Genomic DNA, 20771 nt, shown 5'->3' with positions numbered 1-20771 from the left:
GACAGCCACAGTGACCCCATAATAGTGACAGCCACAGTGACCCCATAATAATGACAGTCACAGTGACCCCATAATAATGAAAGCTGCAGTGACCCCATAATAATGAAAGCCACAGTGACCCCATAATAATGACAGCCACAGTGACCCCATAATAATGACAGCCACAGTGACCCCATAACAGAGCTACCACCAGGGACAGAGCAGGGCAAGGTGCCTTCTGGGTAGTGGACATTGTGGTGGGTGACCACACAGAACAAGAAGTGATTTCTGATCACCACCCGGGGGCTGAGATTTCATGGCGATTGTTCACACTCCAGGCACTTAGAGGGTATCTCCATCGCTATACAATGTGCACAGCCGCGATCATTGTCCATCTGTAGACACAACACCCAGATTCAGTCCCAAAGGAAACCATCGATAAATGGATTTTTACGCCCTAAACGTCAGCCCCATGATGCCTTATTCACTGATGACATCACGACTCTCTTTTCAATAAACTTTATGGACACATTCCTTTAAAAAACAGCTCTAATATCCCACATCCACTCAGAACTCTGGGAGATAAAGATCTGGGTGGTGATGTCCCCTGTCCGCCTTCCCCAACACACAAACCAGAAACTGTAGATTAAGAAAAGTGACAGAGCAGCAAAACTAACAGAAAACTAATCCCAGCCTAATCCTAACCCTCCAGCTGGTCAGTGTCACAGGAGCTGGAAGGGGTGCCACCCTGACACCAGAGAGCGGATCCTGTATACGGGAGGAGGCACATTCCTGCCCGCTGCTGTAAACAAGCACACAACTCCCAGCATCCACCTGCAGGCCCATTGTAAGGAGCCAGTAACCTGAGCAGGTACTGGGAGGGGAGAGGGAGACACAGGGAATGGAAGCACCTGCATAACACAGGCTCAGGCCTGGGAGCCCTGCAACATGTGCTTCTATGGGATCATCCATAATTAGGAACTGCGATGGGTGCCCAGCAGTAGCCCTAAATCTTCGGTAATATAACTATAGGAAGATGCCCTCCCAGGTGGCACGAGCACAGCATCAGGAGGTGCCGCATAATGAGTACAGTGTTTGAAAGTGAATTATAGGTCAGCCTGCCTTGTCTTGCTCCATCCAGATCCTCAGTGCAAACATACAAAACCCCTCCTTATCCTTAAAACTTGGGTTTGGTTATTTGGAATCTAGGATTGTCTTGACCCTTTAAATGACCAACTTCTAAAATGTCTCATTAATACTGAACCATTTTTTTCCATTTAGGCCGAGGAGTCCAAAACATTTAAAATTTAAAGGGTGTCTACAAAATGTCCAAATCATAAAGTCCCTGGTCATGCTGACTGGTTCCCTTTAAATTGCCATACAGCATAGAGCAATGTGTAATGAGATTTTTTTTAATTTTTATACAAGAGTCACAAGAATATACATAGATCCCCAATGGGTGCTCATTTCGATCATTTACGCCAATGTGGGGAATGCATGGCTCACCAGCAATTCCAGTTATGTAGAACTGGAAACAACCTATTCCACATAGCGCAGATGGTGCAGCATACCAGGCATAGTTTGTACTACCAGTCCACAATAGGCTATAATGTATATAGCTTATGGTATCCTAATGTGATGTCATTTTCTCATGTAAACATTCCATCGAGCCCCATGTATACGCAGGGGCCTATTATTAATTTCAGTAATCAAATAGCTATGCCATGACTTATCAATAAACATTGATGTTCTAGATAAACTGATCAAATTAGATACAGGACCATTTATCAAGGTCAGCCTCCCAATTATTATTATGTTACTAAATATAATCTACACTCTTTATGATTATAAAACTATAAATGAATCACACGAGGCACCCTATTCTCCTCTACGACCTATGTGTATGTGCATACAGAAGGCTATAGGTGACATATTAATAATAAATGATCTATAATCACAACCAGTTTGATTAATTATATTAGTGAGGTTTATTCAGACCCCATTGCGGTACCCTTTTTTATTGTCTCTAAAAGGAAAATTCGTCCAAAACCTCTATTTTTTACTCTTTAATGACTCATTTCAAACCATTTCCTAAGCAGTGACAGAAATGTGATCGTACCTATACCTATAAACAGAGTCCAGGGGCCTGGAATCAACACCCTCCATACTCTTGTGTAGATCTAAAATTGAATGGAATCACACATATTTATACTGATTCCCGTACTGAGAAGAATAAGGCGGTCAGGACATGGCCAAGAGTCCTTCCTTACCTAAATGTATATGTAAACCGGTCATATCAATAACATATAACATTAGTGATTGGCGAATCCTCTCCTTGGGAGATCTATTCTTTCCTTGTCTGTGCCAGGAAGAAGAGCTACCAGTCGGATGACCACCTTAACACCAGTATGATACGAACTTCTGGAACTCTAATATACCTTATGTTTGAATTTCTCCTCATTTCCAATCCCTAGTTATAGAAACTGGACATGACAGCAGCAAGATCTCTACTTGTTGTCAGTGAATGAGACACATTCTTGTTTTTCACCTCAAGGCTGAAAACCATACAAACTGCAGTCTAGACAATCCTCACCCAGACTCCAAGCTGAAACACACTGGATAACTGTGCGAAACCCAGAAAGACTCTACAGTCTACGGAGTATGAATTGCCACGGACTATGTTGGCGCTATAGAGCCCCTCCCCCAGACTCTTCCCTGATAGATTTGGCCTGCTGATCATTTTGATCTCGCCAGAGGAGTCTTGTAGGGAACACAGGAGGGCATGGCCAAGCGAGGAGTCGGGAGGCAGCACCTGGCGGAACCACCGTTGGGCCCTCATGTATTAGTGAATGTTTCCATTTACTGAAAGCAAGAAGAGATCTTGAAAATTGAGAGTAATTGAATTTCGCAGTATAGAAAAAAGTGACAGAACTTCTTTAAAAGTTTAATTTACTTATTATGAGATACCACTAAGATAGTAAAGCTACACTGTGTCTCCTTGAGGTGGGCTGAGGTGGCTGATAACAGAGAACAATAGTCACTATTCAACTGCAAAGCAGGCAGAGATATAACATTAGATAGTGACAGAGATAGAAGACAATAGAAGGTGATAAGGATGAGAATAGGGGGAGGACATCAAGTGTGGAGATCACAGTGGGCTGAGATAAGGGGGGATTATAGGGGGAGGGGCAGACATGGCAAGAATCTTATCATTCACCTCAGTAACAAAAATACAAATTCTGCACATCCCTATAATGCCTCCAGCATCACTGGCCTGTCATATGTGGGAGCTGCCCAGGGTAAGTGGTCACGTGGATCCCAGCTGGTGTAGAACTACAAGTCTCAGCAACGCCTGCAGGTGGAGAAGTGTGCAGTGCAGTAGAGCTGCAGACAGACCCATACTGCTCCACCCCACAGTCAGGACACCAGTGTTTATATGCTTCATTCTGTCACATGAAATATTTTGACTGGGGAATTAGTAAGAGTTCCTCCACCAGTGCAGAGGTAGCAGAGCTGAATGTGTCACACTGCACTGACAAACTCAGCTCTGCTGCCTGTGAGGAGCGCAGCTGTCAGACAGGCTTGCCATTAGTACCCCTGACAAATACAGATCTGCTACATCTCACAGTTACAGCTTTTTCAGGCCATACAAGTTCAGCACTGCTACATCTAATTACTGCAAGTACAGAAAAAGGAACAGAGAAATATAACCAGGCTGCTCTGTAATTCTCTGACAAATCCAGGGGTGCTGCTGTCTGACCAATTCATCTCTGCTACATCAGACAAGCTCAGCTTTGCTACATCTGAGATCTGTTACTGCATCATATAGGCTCAGCTCTGCTACATCTGAGATCTGTGCCTGCATCATATAGGCCCAACTCTACTACATCAGACAAGCTCAGCTCTACTACATCAGACAAGCTCAGCTCTGCTACATCAGACAAGCTCAGCTCTGCTACATCTGAGAAGATCTGTGAATGCATCATATAGGCCCAACTCTACTATATGAGACAAGTTCAGCTCTGCTGCATCATATAGGCTCAAGCTCTGCTACATCTGAGAAGATCTGTGCTTGCATCATATAGGCCCAACTTTACTACATCAGACAAGCTCAGCTCTGCTGCATCATATAGGCTCAGCTCTGTACATCTGAGATCTGTGCCTGCATCATATAGGCCCAACTCTACTACATCAGACAAGTTCAGCTCTGCTACATCTGAGATCTGTGCCTGCATCATATAGGCCCAGCTCTGCTACATCAGACAAGCTCAGCTCTGCCACATCTGAGAAGATCTGTGAATGCATCATATAGGCCCAACTCTACTATATCAGACAAGTTCAGCTCTGCTGCATCATATAGGCTCAAGCTCTGCTACATCTGAGAAGATCTGTGCTTGCATCATATAGGCCCAACTTTACTACATCAGACAAGCTCAGCTCTGCTGCATCATATAGGCTCAGCTCTGTACATCTGAGATCTGTGCCTGCATCATATAGGCCCAACTCTACTACATCAGACAAGTTCAGCTCTGCTACATCTGAGATCTGTGCCTGCATCATATAGGCCCAGCTCTGCTACATCATATAGGCCCAGCACTGCTACATCTGTAGAACACTCCATACAAGCAGGAGGTCCTGACACTACTACCCTCACTATGCAGGGCGACTATCAGCCCCATCAGTCTCACCCCTGATGATGGGTTGGGAGTGGAGTAATTACAACACAGGGCGTGAGAACATCTGCATATATGTGTAATGTGTAATGTGTCACTTATATATATGTACATACATTACTAATCTGCAGACTGGGCCCCTCCCCAGACACATATCCAAGGTGTGGGACCCTCCAAGATCCCGTCATGGCTCAGGTCATACCTGCCCCATGTCTCTGACACCCTATATACCTGTCCTGTGTCTCTGACACCCTATATACCTGCCCCGTGTCTCTGACACCCTATATACCTGCCCCGTGTCTCTGACACCCTGTATACCTGCCCCGTGTCTCTGACACCCTATATACCTGCACCGTGCCTCTGACACCCTATATACCTGCCCCATGTCTCTGACACCCTATATGCCTGCCCCGTGTCTGACACCCTATATACCTGCCCCGTGTCTCTGACACCCTATATACCTGCCCCGTGTTTGACACCCTATATACCTGCCACGTGTCTCTGACACCCTATATACCTGCCCCGTGCCTCTGACACCCTATATACCTGCCCCGTGCCTCTGACACCCTATATACCTGCCCCGTGTCTCTGACACCCTATATACCTGCCCCGTGCCTCTGACACCCTATATACCTGCCCTGTGTCTCTGACACCCTATATACCTGCCCCATGTCTCTGACACCCTATATACCTGCCCCGTGTCTCTGACACCCTGTATACCTGCCCCGTGTCTGACACCCTGTATACCTGCCCCGTGTCTCTGACACCCTATATACCTGCACCGTGCCTCTGACACCCTATATACCTGCCCCATGTCTCTGACACCCTATATACCTGCCCCGTGTCTCTGACACCCTATATACCTGCCCCATGCCTCTGACACCCTATATACCTGCACCGTGCCTCTGACACTCTATATACCTGCCCCGTGTCTCTGACACCCTATATACCTGCCCCGTGTCTCTGACACCCTATATACCTGCCCCGTGCCTCTGACACCCTATATACCTGCACCGTGCCTGACACCCTATATACCTGCCCCGTGTTTCTGACACCCTATATACCTGCCCCGTGTCTGACACCCTATATACCTGCCCCGTGCCTCTGACACCCTATATACCTGCACCGTGCCTCTGACACCCTATATACCTGCCCCGTGTTTCTGACACCCTATATACCTGCCCCGTGTCTCTGACACCCTATATACCTGCCCCGTGCCTCTGACACCCTATATACCTGCACCGTGCCTCTGACACCCTATATACCTGCCCCGTGTCTCTGACACCCTATATACCTGCCCCGTGTCTCTGACACCCTATATACCTGCCCCGTGTCTCTGACACCCTATATACCTGCCCCGTGTCTCTGCCACCCTATATACATGCCCCGTGTCTCTGACACCCTATATACCTGCCCCGTGTCTCTGCCACCCTATATACATGCCCCGTGTCTCTGACACCCTATATACCTGCCCCGTGTCTCTGCCACCCTATATACATGCCCCGTGTCTCTGACACCATATATACCTGCCCCGTGTCTCTGACACCCTATATACCTGCCCCGTGCCTCTGACACCCTATATACCTGCCCCGTGTCTCTGCCACCCTATATACATGCCCCGTGTCTCTGCCACCCTATATACCTGCCCCGTGTCTCTGCCACCCTATATACCTGCCCCGTGTCTCTGCCACCCTATATACATGCCCCGTGTCTCTGACACCCTATATACCTGCCCCGTGTCTCTGCCACCCTATATACATGCCCCGTGTCTCTGACACCATATATACCTGCCCCGTGTCTCTGACACCCTATATACCTGCCCCGTGCCTCTGACACCCTACATACCTGCCCCGTGTCTCTGCCACCCTATATACATGCCCCGTGTCTCTGCCACCCTATATACCTGCCCCGTGTCTCTGCCACCCTATATACCTGCCCCGTGTCTCTGCCACCCTATATACCTGCCCCGTGTCTCTGACACCCTATATACCTGCCCCGTGTCTCTGACACCCTATATACCTGCCCCATGTCTCTGACACCCTATATACCTGCCCCGTGTCTCTGACACCCTATATACCTGCCCCGTGTCTCTGACACCCTATATACCTGCCCCATGTCTCTGACACCCTATATACCTGCCCCGTGTCTCTGACACCCTATATACCTGCCCCGTGTCTCTGCCACCCTATATACCTGCCCCGTGTCTCTGCCACCCTATATACCTGCCCCGTGTCTCTGACACCCTATATACCTGCCCCATGTCTCTGACACCCTATATACCTGTTCCGTTGCCCACTACCCAATATGACCCATCTCCCCACACACAGTATCTGCCCCATCTGCCCGCACCCTCCAGCAGTGCCCTCTACCCGCTGACCCCGCAGAATTCTTGCGCCATCTTTCTCCCCACTGCCCCCAAGTTCTTGCGCCACTTCTCTCTCCGAGGTGGTCATCCCCCATCACTGACCCTCACGTGCCTGGATAGCCCCCAATGCCCGAGGCGCAGCCTGCCCCCCATTTCCCTGCTCCTCTCACCTGCCACAACCTCCAGGTACAGCGCTGGCCCCCATCCTCAGCCCCCAACTTCTGCTCCCCTCGATAATAAATGTCGGCCCCTTCCCCCGCGCCCTCCAGCCCCCTCTGCCCCTCACCTCCGCTCCGGGCGCTGACAGCTGCTGCTCCCCGGTCACATTGGAGAGAGGACCGGACAGAGAGGGAGGAGGCGGAGGAGGGACGGGGAGGCGACACCTGAGCTGGTCCCACCGGTTCTACAGTCCGGGCAGGGAGGAGGCTGCGGGAGTCAGCGAGGGATGACACCGGCACACACACTGACACCGGCATACACACACACTGACACCGGCATACACACTGACACCGGCATACACACAGACACCGGCATACACACACACTGACACCGGCATACACACTGACACCGGCATACACACTGACACCGGCATACACACACACAGACACCGGCATACACACACACAGACACCGGCATACACACTGACACCGGCATACACACACACAGACACCGGCATACACACTGACACCGGCATACACACTGACACCGGCATACACACAGACACCGGCATACACACTGACACCGGCATACACACACACTGACACCGGCATACACACTGACACCGGCATACACACTGACACCGGCATACACACTGACACCGGCATACACACACACTGACACCGGCATACACACTGACACCGGCATACACACACACAGACACCGGCATACACACACACACAGACACCGGCATACACACAGACACCGGCATACACACTGACACCGGCATACACACACACAGACACCGGCATACACACTGACACCGGCATACACACACACTGACACCGGCATACACACTGACACCGGCATACACACTGACACCGGCATACACACTGACACCGGCATACACACACACAGACACCGGCATACACACACACTGACACCGGCATACACACTGACACCGGCATACACACTGACACCGGCATACACACTGACACCGGCATACACACACACTGACACCGGCATACACACTGACACCGGCATACACACAGACACCGGCATACACACAGACACCGGCATACACACTGACACCGGCATACACACAGACACCGGCATACACACAGACACCGGCATACACACAGACACCGGCATACACACTGACACCGGCATACACACTGACACCGGCATACACACACACTGACACCGGCATACACACACACTGACACCGGCATACACACTGACACCGGCATACACACTGACACCGGCATACACACTGACACCGGCATACACACAGACACACTGACACTGGCATACACACTGACACGGCACACTGACACTGGCATACACACCGACACCGGCATACACACAGACACACTGACACCTGCATACACACAAACACATTGACATTGGCACACTGACACCGGCACACTGAAATTGGCATACACACGGGCACACTGACACCGGCATACAGACAGACACACTGACATCGGCACACTGACACTGACATACACAAGGGCACACTGACACCTGCTTACACACTGACACTGGCACACTGTACACTGGAACACTGTACACTGACACTAACATCGGCACACTGACACTGGCATACTACACAAGGGCACTTTGACACCGGCAGACACACTGACACTGGCACACTGACACCGGCACACTGAAATCGGCATACACGGGCACACTGACACCTGCACACTGACACTGGCACACTGACACCGGCACACTGAAATCGGCATACACGGGCACACTGACACCAGCACACTGACACCGGCACCCTGACATTGGCGCACTGACACAGGCATGCACAAGGACACACTGACACTGGCACACTGACACCGGCATAATGACGTAGGTGCACTGACCAGTCATGTGCATACATACACATCACCCCTCGCGCACATCACTCACAGCAGAGTATAACATTGCAGCGCCGCGCAGCGGATGAATCTTTATTACTTGCCGCTGTGATTTTTGCTCCTCCATACCGTTATTACTTGTTATGTGTGAGTGGCCATTATACAGTGGAGCAGAGACCGGGCGCGGGAGGAGCGGTGGGGCACAGGCAGCCCGGTGTTAGGTTCCCCTACATTATTCATCTCTTGCTGGTATTGATCCCACCACCTCCTCCTGACTCTGCAGCCTCAGATCCCCAGGGACCAAGAAGGGAAAGAGACGAGGACGGGCGAAACATGCTCCTCCATTAATATCCTCCTGACACAGGGAGGCGACTTCTGGGGCCACAAGGAGCCTCTCTGACAGTTAGGCCCCTTTCACACATCAGTTTTTTGCTATCGCAAAATCCGTCAAATTTTGAAATAAAACCGGATCCAGTGACTGATGCCGACGGATCCGTTTTTTTTTTCGCATAGACTTGTATTAGCGACGTTTCATCTGTTGTTCGCCGGATCCGTCAAAAATTGTCTGTCCGGCGGCCGGAGACGACGGACAAAGTAACGTTTTTTGCCTCCGTTGAAAAAACAGACAGCGACAGATCCGTTACCGTCTGTCATTTGCTAGAATGGAAGCCTATGGGCGACGGATTTCGTTTTTTTTTAACTGAGCATGCTCCGCTTTTTTTGGATCCAATTAGCCAGCCCCCTAGTCAGATCCATCAAAAAAAAACGGATCGTTACATCAGTTTTTCACAATCTGCGACGGATCCGTCGATCCTCCGAGCCAACAGATTGTGACTGACCGCAAAAAACTGATGTGTGAAAGGGGCCTGAGGCTGAGGAGGATGTGATGGAGGAGGTCACAGGGAATCCTTACACTGGGGTCCTAGTGCAGGGCCCCAGTGCTGAGTGACCACTACTCAGGGATCACAGGCGGCTGATCTCAGCACTACATGATGGTATTATTTTATCAAATTCTGACAGTAATATTTGGAAACTGGACTTACTACTTATGCTCTATACGCAATGTTATTGGGACACTATATGATACTGATATTCGACAGCAGTTTTGAGCTTTGTATGGTTCGGTCATAGGAGCATTGTATGGAACCATTACCTGGGCCTCATATGTGGTCACTCACTGTATAGTGCTTTCATTTGGTCACAGTTTGATGTTTCCATGAGGTCATTTGGTCACTGTATAGTGCTTTATTTTGGTCACTGTTTGATGTTTTTATGAGGTCACTGATGCTTTCAGTTGGTCACTGATGCTTTCATTTGGTCACTGATGCTTTCATGAGGTCACTGTTTGATGCTTTCATTTGGTCACTGTTTGATACTTCCATTTGGTCACTGTTTGATGCTTCCATTTGGTCACTGTTTGATGCTTTCATGATGTCACTGTTTGATGCTTTAATTTGGCCACTGATGCTTTCATTTGGTCACTGTATGGTGCTTTCTTTTGGTCACTATCACTGTTTGATGCTATCATTTGGTCACTGTATGATGCTTTCATTTGGTCACTGTATGGTGCTTTCATTTGGTCACTGTATAGTGCTTTCATTTGGTCACTGTTTGATGCTTTCATTTGGTCACTGTATGATGCTTTCATTTGGTCACTGTATGATGCTTTCATTTGGTCACTGTTTGATGCTTTCTGTTGTGAATTCTGTGGCAGAGCTCCCTCCTGTGGTCACAAGTGGTACTTCGGCTGATTCTCTCTGTGAGCTTCTGTTGGTGGAGGGAAGTGGTACTGCGGCTTCTGAGTTTCCTCCCTCAGGTGATCTGGTGAGGTCGTTAGGTGCTTCTCTACTTAACTCCACCTAATGCTTTGATCCTGGCTTCCTGTCAATGTTCCAGTGTTGGACTTGCTTTTCCCTGGATCATTCCTGTGGCCTGCTGCTCTGCATAGCTAAGTTCTTCTTTGCTATTTGTTTGCTATTTTTTCTGTCCAGCTTGTCTAATTTTTTGCTGGAAGCTCTGGGACGCAAAGGGTGTACCTCCGTGCCGTTAGTTCGGTACGGAGGGTCTTTTTGCCCCCTTTGCGTGGTTTTCTTTAGGGTTTTGTGTAGATTGCAAAGTTACCTTTTCTGTCCTCGCTCTGTTAAGAAAGTCGGGCCTCACTTTGCTGAATCTATTTCATCTCTATGTTTGTCTTTTCATCTTAACTCACAGTCATTATATGTGGGGGGCTGCCTTTTCCTTTGGGGTATTTCTCTGAGGCAAGGTAGGCTTATTTTCTATCTTCAGGCTAGTTAGTTTCTCAGGCTGTGCCGAGTTGCATAGGCAGAGTTAGGCGCAATCCACGGCTGCCTCTAGTGTTGTTTGGAGAGGATTAGGGATTGCGGTCTGCAGAGTTCCCACGTCTCAGAGCTCGTTCTATGATTTTGGGTTATTGTCAGATCACTGTATGTGCTCTGACCGCTATGTCCATTGTGGTACTGAATTGCCTTTCATAACAGCTTTCATTTGATCACTGTTTGATGCTTTCATTTGGTCACTGTATGATGCTGTCATTTGGTCACTGTATGGTGCTTTCATTTGGTCACTGTATGGTGCTTTCATTTGGTCACTGTATGGTGCTTTCATTTGGTCACTGTATGGTGCTTTCATTTGGTCACTGTATGATGCTTTCATTTGGTCACTGTATGATGCTGTCATTTGATCACTGTATGGTGCTTTCATTTGGTCACTGTATGGTGCTTTCATTTGGTCACTGTATAGTGCTTTCATTTGGTCACTGTTTGATGCTTTCATTTGATCACTGTATGATGCTTTCATTTGGTCACTGATGCTTTTATGAGGTCACTGTTTGATGCTTTCAATTGGTCACTGTTTGATACTTTCATGAGGTCATTGTTTGATGCTTTCGTTTGGCCACTGATGCTTTCATGAGGTCCCTGATGCTTTCATTTGGTCAATGTATGGTGCTTTCATTTGGTCACTGTATAGTGCTTTCATTTGGTCACTGTATAGTGCTTTCATTTGGTCACTATATAGTGCTTTCATTTAGTCACTGATGCTTTCATTTGGTCACTGTTTGCTTTCATGAGGTCATTGTTTGATGCTTTCGTTTGGTCACTGCGTTCATGAGGTCACTGTTTGATGCTTTCATTTGGTCACTGTTTGATGCTTTCATTTGGTCACTGTATAGTGCTTTCATTTGGTCACTGTATGATGCTTTCATTTGGTCACTGTATAGCACTGTTACTTGAACATGATATTAAGCTGTTAGTGAAAATTCCACGATATACAGTAGTTATACACACACTATAGAACTGTTACTTGGGCACTATGAGGTACTGCCATCTGGACAACATATAGCATTGTTATTTTAGCACTAGGTTACACTTGCAAAATATGGCACTGTTACAAAAACACTAGATGGAATTGTTATATGGGAACTATACATTTTTGTTGTTTGAGCACTATAATGCACTATAGGGCGGCACGGTGGCGCAGTGGTTAGCACTGTAGCCTTGCAGAGCTGGCGTCCTGGGTTCAAATCCCACCAAGGACAACATCTGCAAGGAGTTTGTATGTTCTCCTCGTGTTTGCGTGGGTTTCCTCCTGGCTCTTCGGTTTCCTCCTACGCTCCAAGACACACTGATAGGGAATTTAGATTGTGAGCCCTATTGTGTAAAGCGCTGTGGAATATGATACTGCTATATAAGCAAAAAGCATAAATAAAAATGCATAATTGCACTGTTATTGGCCACTATATGTTACTATGTTAGGTCACTGTATGGTCCTGTCATTTGGATACTGTATAGCTCTGTTATTTGGGCTCTACAATACACTAAGGCTATGTTCACATAATGACTTTTAAACTCCGGTTAACCCACCGAGTTTTTGAAGCAGAGAACTCTTCAGGAAGCTGGTGGTTTTTTTTCTCATGCGTCATTTGTGTAGATTTTTTAGTAATTTCCTAAGAGTTTTTCTAACGATTATAGCTGACTACTCTTTTTTGGAGGTTTTTTCCCCTGGTTTTTGTGACGTATTTCTTAGGTAATTTTCCAGTTATTATTTTCACTCCTTTGAATAATTAAGACACCACTAGCATTTTTTTAAGCAAAAATAATTGCAAAAAGCTGCAGAAGACGGCTGGGGTATTTTCAGCTTTCCCACTGACTTCCAAGAGGAAAACGCTTGAAGAATGGATATGTCAATTCTTTTAACCGCTTGGTGTTTTTAGAAACCTGAAGCAGTAAAAAGATGTTCAAAAGCCTGAGCAGGAGAGCAGCGAGTCGTTGTTACATAGAGATGCTTATGTTCCTTCTTTTGAGTGTTTTCTGATAGTTTTTTCAGGTGGTTTCTGTAGCAGAATCTGCCTGAAAAAGACACTGGGGCCGATTTGTCAAAGCTTTTGTGCTAGAAAACTGTAAAAATTTTGAAAAGTTGCACATTTTTGGCACATTGGAAAGATGTGAAAAATTTTCGCCATGTTTGAATCACCTATACTGAAATGGGAGGAACTGAGGTGGGACAGGAGGAGTCAGGGTGGGACGTGAGAAGCTGGGGTGGGATGGGAGGAGCCAGCGTGGGATGTGAGGAGCTGGGGTGGGATGGGAGGAGCCAGCGTGGGATGTGAGGAGCTGGGGTGGGATGGGAGAAGCCAGCGTGGGATGTGAGGAGCTGGGGTGGGATGGGAGGAGCCAGCGTGGGATGTGAGGAGCTGGGGTGGGATGGGAGGAGCCAGCGTGGGACGTGAGAAGCTGGGGTGGGATGGGAGAAGCCAGCGTGGGATGTGAGGAGCTGGGGTGGGATGGGAGGAGCCAGCGTGGGATGTGAGGAGCTGGGGTGGGATGGGAGGAGCCAGCGTGGGATGTGAGGAGCTGGGGTGGGATGGGAGAAGCCAGCGTGGGATGTGAGGAGCTGGGGTGGGATGGGAGGAGCCAGCTTGGGATGTGAGGAGCTGGGGTGGGATGGGAGGAGCCAGCGTGGGACGTGAGAAGCTGGGGTGGGATGGGAGGAGCCAGCGTGGGATGTGAGGAGCTGGGGTGGGATGGGAGAAGCCAGCGTGGGATGTGAGAAGCTGGGGTGGGATGGGAGGAGCCAGCGTGGGACGTGAGAAGCTGGGGTGGGATGGGAGGAGCCAGCGTGGGATGTGAGGAGCTGGGGTGGGATGGGAGGAGCCAGCGTGGGATGTGAGGAGCTGGGGTGGGATGGGAGAAGCCAGCGTGGGATGTGAGGAGCTGGGGTGGGATGTGAGGAGCCAGGGTGGGATGCGAGGAGCTGGGGTAGGATGGAAGGATCCAGGGTGGGATGGGAGGAACTGGGGTGGGACGGGAGGAGCCAGGGTGGGATGCGAGGAGCTGGGGTGGGATGGGATGAGCCAGGGTGGGACGGGAGGAACTGGGGTGGGAGGAGCCAGGGTGGGATGCGAGGAGCTGGGGTGGGATGGGAGGAGCCAGGGTGGGACAGGAGGAATTGGGGTGGGGTGGGAGGAGCCAGGGTGGGATGCGAGAAGCTGGGGTGGGATGGGAGGAGCCAGGGTGGGACGGGAGGAGTCGGGGTGGGATGTGAGGAGCTGGGGTGGGATGGGAGGAGCCAGGGTGGGATGTGAGAGGGAGGAGCCAGGGTGGGATGGGATGAGCCAGGGTGGGACGGGAGGAACTGGGGTGGGAGGAGCCAGGGTGGGATGCGAGGAGCTGGGGTGGGATGGGAGAAGCCAGGGTGGGACAGGAGGAATTGGGGTGGGGTGGGAGGAGCCAGGTTGGGATGCGAGAAGCTGGGGTGGGATGGGAGGAGCCAGGGTGGGACGGGAGGAGTCGGGGTGGGATGTGAGGAGCTGGGGTGGGATGGGAGGAACCAGGGTGGGATGTGAGAGGGAGGAGCCAGGGTGGGATGTAAGAAGCTGGGGTGGGATGGGAGGAGCCAGGGTTGGATGTGAGGAGCTGGAGTGGGATGTGAGGAGCCAGGGTGGGATGGGAGGAGATGGGGTGGGATGGGAGGAGCCAGGGTGGGATGTGAGGAGCTGGGGTGGGATAGGAGGAGTCAGGGTGGGATGGGAGGAACTGGGGTGGGACAGGAGGAGCCAGGGTGGGATGTGAGGAGCTGAGGTTGGACGGGAGGAACTGAGGTGGGACAGTAGGATCCAGGGTGGGATGTGAGGAGCTGGGGTGGGATGGGAGGAGCCAGGGTGGGATGTGAGGAGCTGGGATGGGACAGGAGGAACTGGGGTGGGATGGTAGGAGCCAGGGTGGGACGGGATGAACTGGGGTGGGATGTGAGGAGCTAGGATGGGATGGGAGGAACTGGGGTTGGATGTGAGAAACTGGGGTGGGACGGGAGGAACTGGGGTGAGGCGGGAGGAACTGGGGTGGGATGGGAGGAGCTGGGCTGGAACGTGAGGAGCCAGGGTGGGACGGGGGGGAACTGGGGTGGAATGGGAGGAGCCAGGATTGGACGTGAGGAGCCAGGGTGGGATGGGAGGAACTGGGATGGGAGGAGCCAGGGTGGGATATGAGGAGGTGGGATGGGAGGAGCCAGGGTGGGACGGGAGGAGTCAGGGTGGGATGTGAGGAGCTGGGGTGGGATGGGAGGAACTGGGGTGGGATGGTGGGAGCCAGGATGGGGATGTGAGGCGCTGGGATGGGACTGGAGTATCGGGTGGGATGGTGGGAGCCAGGGTGGGGATGTGAGGAGCTGGGATGGGATGGGAGGAACTGGGGTGGGATGGTAGGAGCCAGGGTGGGACAGGATGAACTGGGGTGGGATGTGAGGAGCTAGGGTGGGATGGGAGGAACTGGGGTGGGATGTGAGAAACTGGGGTGGGACGGGAGGAACTGGGGTGAGACGGGAGTTACTGGGGTGGGATGGGAGGAGCTGGGATGGGACATGAGGAGCCAGGGTGGGACGGGGGAACTGGGGTGGGATGGGAGGAGCCTGGATGGGACGTGAGGAGCCAGGGGGGGACGGGAGGAACTGGGGTGGGACAGGAGGAGCTGGGGTGGGATGGGAGGAGTCAGCGTAGGACGGGAGGAGCTGGGGTGGGATGGGAGGAGCCCACATCCACCCATCAAATTAATCAAATGTGCACAGATTTTGTACAACAGAAATGCTATTCCAGATCCAGACTGCATTAGTATTTTTGGCTCGACACTCTCCACTCATGCACCTCTTAATGAATTTGGTACCTTCTACTCCAGCAAGACTAGCATAGGACACACCGGCCCTACACATACCCTTATAGGGCATTATATTGAACTGTTACTAATATTGAATCTGCCACCAGGATTTTCCTACCCCATCTGAGAGCAGCAGGACTCAATTGCAGAGACTCTGATTCCAGCAATAGATTACTTCCTTTACTAAAACTATATTTCTCAGCAGCACTTGCTTCTCCCCAGTGCTGCATCCTCCTCCTTTACTCTCCTATGTGCTCATGTGGAGTCTACTCTCTAACTTATCATCGAGCTGATCTAATTGCAGAATTCATATCATGCTCCTATACACTCTCTGCTAATGTACAGTATCCTGCCCTGTCAGATTTTATCTCCTACCATTGCTGCATGTGCAATTTTACATAATTATTAGCTGGTTTATTGCAGAGCTCAACTCTCCTGCAATCCTCCACAATGGATCTTGTAATAACTGGGGAGAGCTGAGCTGTTTTTTTTGCCTGATTCTCACAGATGGGTGATGTGAAATTGCAATTGTTGGTTTGTTGATGTGCAGCGCCCCAGAGATCTGGTCGTTGCAGTAACATCGCTCTGCCACTAAGGGGAGTGATGGTACGTCTGATGGCACTGAAGAGATTATACTGACCAGGTATCACCAGCACACATTACACTTCACACTCCGGCCACTAGGGGGAGCATAAGGCTTATTTATTGGGCCACTTCTCACATTGGTAAAACTAGGGGTTGGACAGGAAGTTAGGCAGAACGAAGCCTGGGAGAGCTCCAGGGAGGACCTGTCAGAACTGGGAAATCTGGCAGGTACCTAGCGAAAGGACAGATTGTTACGGAACCGCACCTGCACTACCTTGCGGCGGTATCCTAAGAAAGAGACACAAAGCGAAGGATATTGTGGAACAGTGAGAAACGAGATCAGCACAAAGGAGATCCAGTAGGAGTCGTGCCCCGAGAACGGCAACATCTTACTGAGGCGCATAGTCGGTGGCCGGAGCACCGAAGAATTAACAGTCTCCATGCATTACTTCAAACAGCAGCAGGACAGTTAATTACAGGTTGGCTGTCTACCATACAACACCTAAAAAGGACATAGGAGGCAATCGTGGGAGAGGGGCGACAATAGGGTTCCAGAATAACTCCAGGCCTACCTGTCATAAAGATGCGTCCTAGCCATAACATACCTGGGGGACGGAGAAGAGAAAGATCTAGAAAGAACGAGAACAGAAGTTGTGAGGACTATCCTGAATGCTCAGCAGGGAAGCACTACAACACACAGGCGCTAGTGGGTAGACACTGATTTCTACCTGCAAAGGGAACTCTGGATGTGCCTTCGGACCGGCGGTCTCAGACAGCGCTGTTGACAGTGCTCTGGATTGAGGATCCTAAAACCTTCAGTAAAAGGTAAAGAAACTGAACCCTGTGTCCTCGTTATTCCTCGCACTACGCACCATCACCCTTTATTGGACGCCCCTTAGCAGGGTCACGACCCGGTCCAGCCATCGTAACAACCCCAGAACTGAGACAGAAAGGACCGGTACCGAGTAACCTGTGGCCCTGTGTCTGGGGGCGCTCCAACTTGGCGTCACGAACAGGATTGTACTTAAGCCTGAAGAATCAGGTCATGTGTGCCTTGGAACTGTGATTGAAACGTGTTGGACTGTGATTTATTGCAAAGACTGTGTACTGCTATTGCCGCAAGATTCCCGCCAAAACCGCCGCCATTGCAGTGCCACGAGTGTTGTAAGTTCTGTTTTTGGGCTCCCTCTGGTGGTTACTGATGGTACTGGGTGATTTGTGTTCTGCTGTCTCTGGTGTCCACCTGTTCTATTAGGATTTGGGAGTTTCCTATTTAACCGGGCTTTCTTGTCATTTCCCCGCCGGCTATCAAGGTTATCAGAGTGTTTTGTTACCTCAGCTTCTGGCTTCAGTAATCTTCAGGACAAGCAAAGTTTTTGATTTTCTTGTTCCACGTTTTGATTTATTTTTGTCTTTTCCAGCTTGCATATAATTGTTTCTTTGCTGCTGGTTGCTCTAGCGGGCTGTAATTGCTCCTCATGTTCCATGAGTTGGAACATGAGTTCAAGTAATTACAGGATGGTTTTTTGAAGGGTTTTTTGCTGACCGCGCAGTTTACTTTTGTATCCTCTGCTATCTAGTTTTAGCGGGCCTCATTTTGCTGTATCTGATTTCATACTGTGTATGTGCCTTCCTCTCATTTCACCGTCATTATATGTGGGGGGCTGCTATTTCTGTGGGGTATTTCTCTGGAGGCAAGAGAGGTCTGTGTTTCTTCTAATAGGGGAAGTTAGATCTTCGGCTGGTGCGAGACGTCTAGGATCAACGTAGGCACGTTCCCCGGCTATTGTTATTTGTGTGTTCAGGTTTAGGGTCGCGGTCAGCTCAGGTTCCATCACCCTAGAGCTCGTTGGTGCTTGTCCTTTTGTGATTCCCTGCCATTGGAATCATGACAGTATAGCGGGCCACAAAATGTTTGGGCTGAAGCAGGAGGAAAAGTAGTCTGAGGAAGTTTTTTTTTTTTTTTTTTTTTTCTCCTCTGAGGTTGCAGCCTAGCCCTAATTGCAGCCTGGCTGATTTTATTTTTTTTTTCTTACCTCCTCTTAATCCTTGAATGGCTCTGACCTTAGCTGTTTATCATGGACGTCCAGGGTTTAGCTTCCAGCTTGAATAATCTTGCTGCTAAGGTTCAAAATATACAAGATTTTGTTGTACATGCTCCTATGTCTGAACCTAGAATTCCTATTCCAGAGTTCTTTGCTGGAGATAGATCTAGTTTTCTGAATTTTAGGAACAATTGCAAGCTGTTCCTTTCTTTGAAATCTCGCTCTTCTGGAGACCCTGCTCAGCAGGTTAAGATTATTATATCTTTCCTGCGGGGTGACCCTCAAAATTGGGCATTTGCATTGGCACCAGGGGATCCTGCGTTGCTTAATGTGGATGCGTTTTTTCTGGCATTGGGTTTGCTCTATGAGGAACCTAACCAAGAGATTCAGGCTGAAAAAGCTTTATTAGCTCTCTCTCAGGGGCAAGATGAAGCAGAAATATATTGTCAAAAATTTCGGAAATGGTCAGTGCTTACTCAGTGGAATGAGTGCGCCCTGGCTGCAAAGTACAGAGATGGCCTTTCTGAGGCCATTAAAGATGTTATGGTGGGGTTCCCTGCGCCTACGGGTCTGAATGAGTCTATGACTATGGCTATTCAGATTGATCGGCGTTTACGGGAGCGCAAACCTGTGCACCATTTGGCGGTGTCTTCTGAACAGGCACTTGAGACAATGCAATGTGATAGAGTTCAGTCTAGAAGTGAACGGCAAAACTATAGGCGGAAAAATGGGTTGTGCTTTTATTGTGGTGATTCAGCTCATGTTATATCAGCATGCTCTAAACGCACAAAAAAGGTTGATAAGTCTGTTGCCATTAGTACGTTACAGTCTAAGTTCATTCTGTCTGTGACTCTGATTTGCTCATTATCATTCATTTCCGTCGATGCCTATGTAGATTCAGGCGCTGCCCTGAGTCTTATGGATTGGTCATTTGCCAAGCGATGTGGGTTTAGTCTTGAGCCTCTGGAAGTCCCTATTCCTTTGAAGGGAATTGACTCTACACCTTTAGCTATGAATAAACCTCAGTACTGGACACAAGTGACCATGCGTATGACTCCCGTTCATCAGGAGGTGATTCGCTTCCTGGTGTTGTATAATTTACATGATGTTCTAGTACTTGGTCTGCCATGGTTACAAACTCATAATCCAGTCCTTGACTGGAAAACAATGTCTGTGTTAAGCTGGGGATGTCAGGGGGTTCATGATGATGCACCTCCGATTTCTATCGCTTCATCTACTCCTTCTGAGGTTCCTGTATTTTTGTCGGATTATCGGGATGTTTTTGAGGAGCCTAAGCTCAGTTCGCTTCCTCCTCACAGGGATTGCGATTGTGCTATAGATTTAATTCCTGGCAGTAAATTTCCTAAAGGTCGTTTGTTCAATTTGTCAGTGCCAGAGCATACTGCTATGCGGGATTATGTTAAGGAGTCCTTGGAAAAGGGACATATCCGTCCATCTTCGTCCCCTTTGGGAGCAGGTTTTTTTTTCGTGGCCAAGAAAGATGGGTCCTTGAGACCTTGTATAGATTATCGTCTTTTGAATAAGATTACCGTAAAATATCAGTATCATTTGCCTTTGTTGACTGATTTGTTTGCTCGCATTAAGGGGGCTAAATGGTTCACTAAGATTAATCTCTGGGGTGCGTATAATCTTATACGAATAAAGCAAGGTGATGAGTGGAAAACCGCATTTAATACGCCTGAGGGCCATTTTGAGTATTTGGTAATGCCTTTCGGACTTTCTAATGCTCCTTCAGTCTTCCAGTCCTTTATGCACGATATTTTCCGTGAATATCTGGATAAATTTATGATTGTGTATTTGGATGATATTTTGTTTTTTTCTGATGACTGGGAGTCTCATGTTCAGCAGGTCAGGAAGGTGTTTCAGGTCCTGCGGGCTAATTCCTTGTTTGTAAAGGGCTCAAAGTGTCTCTT

General features: G+C 49.2%; 2 protein-coding genes across 2 annotated transcripts in view; both read right to left on the bottom strand.

Annotated features, from left to right (window-relative positions):
* Positions 1 to 7479, bottom strand: part of PALM3 (paralemmin 3) — a 43097-nt gene extending 35618 nt beyond the window's left edge. The window contains exon 1 of the mRNA XM_069767278.1: positions 7304 to 7479. The gene's annotated coding sequence lies outside the window, so the exon portion shown is untranslated. The remainder of the gene's footprint in view (positions 1 to 7303) is intronic.
* Positions 7480 to 13572: 6093 nt separating this feature from the next.
* LOC138674676 (uncharacterized) lies at positions 13573 to 16091 on the bottom strand. Its single transcript, XM_069762489.1, has 2 exons — positions 15356 to 16091; positions 13573 to 15314 (listed from the first exon to the last, which is right to left on the bottom strand). Exons 1-2 carry the CDS (start codon positions 16089 to 16091, stop codon positions 13573 to 13575), a joined length of 2478 nt encoding a protein of 825 aa, XP_069618590.1.
* Between the last annotated feature and the right edge of the window lie 4680 nt (positions 16092 to 20771).

This window comes from Ranitomeya imitator, chromosome 4 (genome assembly GCF_032444005.1).
Source record: "Ranitomeya imitator isolate aRanImi1 chromosome 4, aRanImi1.pri, whole genome shotgun sequence".
NCBI lineage: Eukaryota > Metazoa > Chordata > Amphibia > Anura > Dendrobatidae > Ranitomeya > Ranitomeya imitator.
The sequence above is the reverse complement of the archived record's forward strand: the minus strand, read 5'-3'. Positions and strand labels throughout refer to the sequence as shown.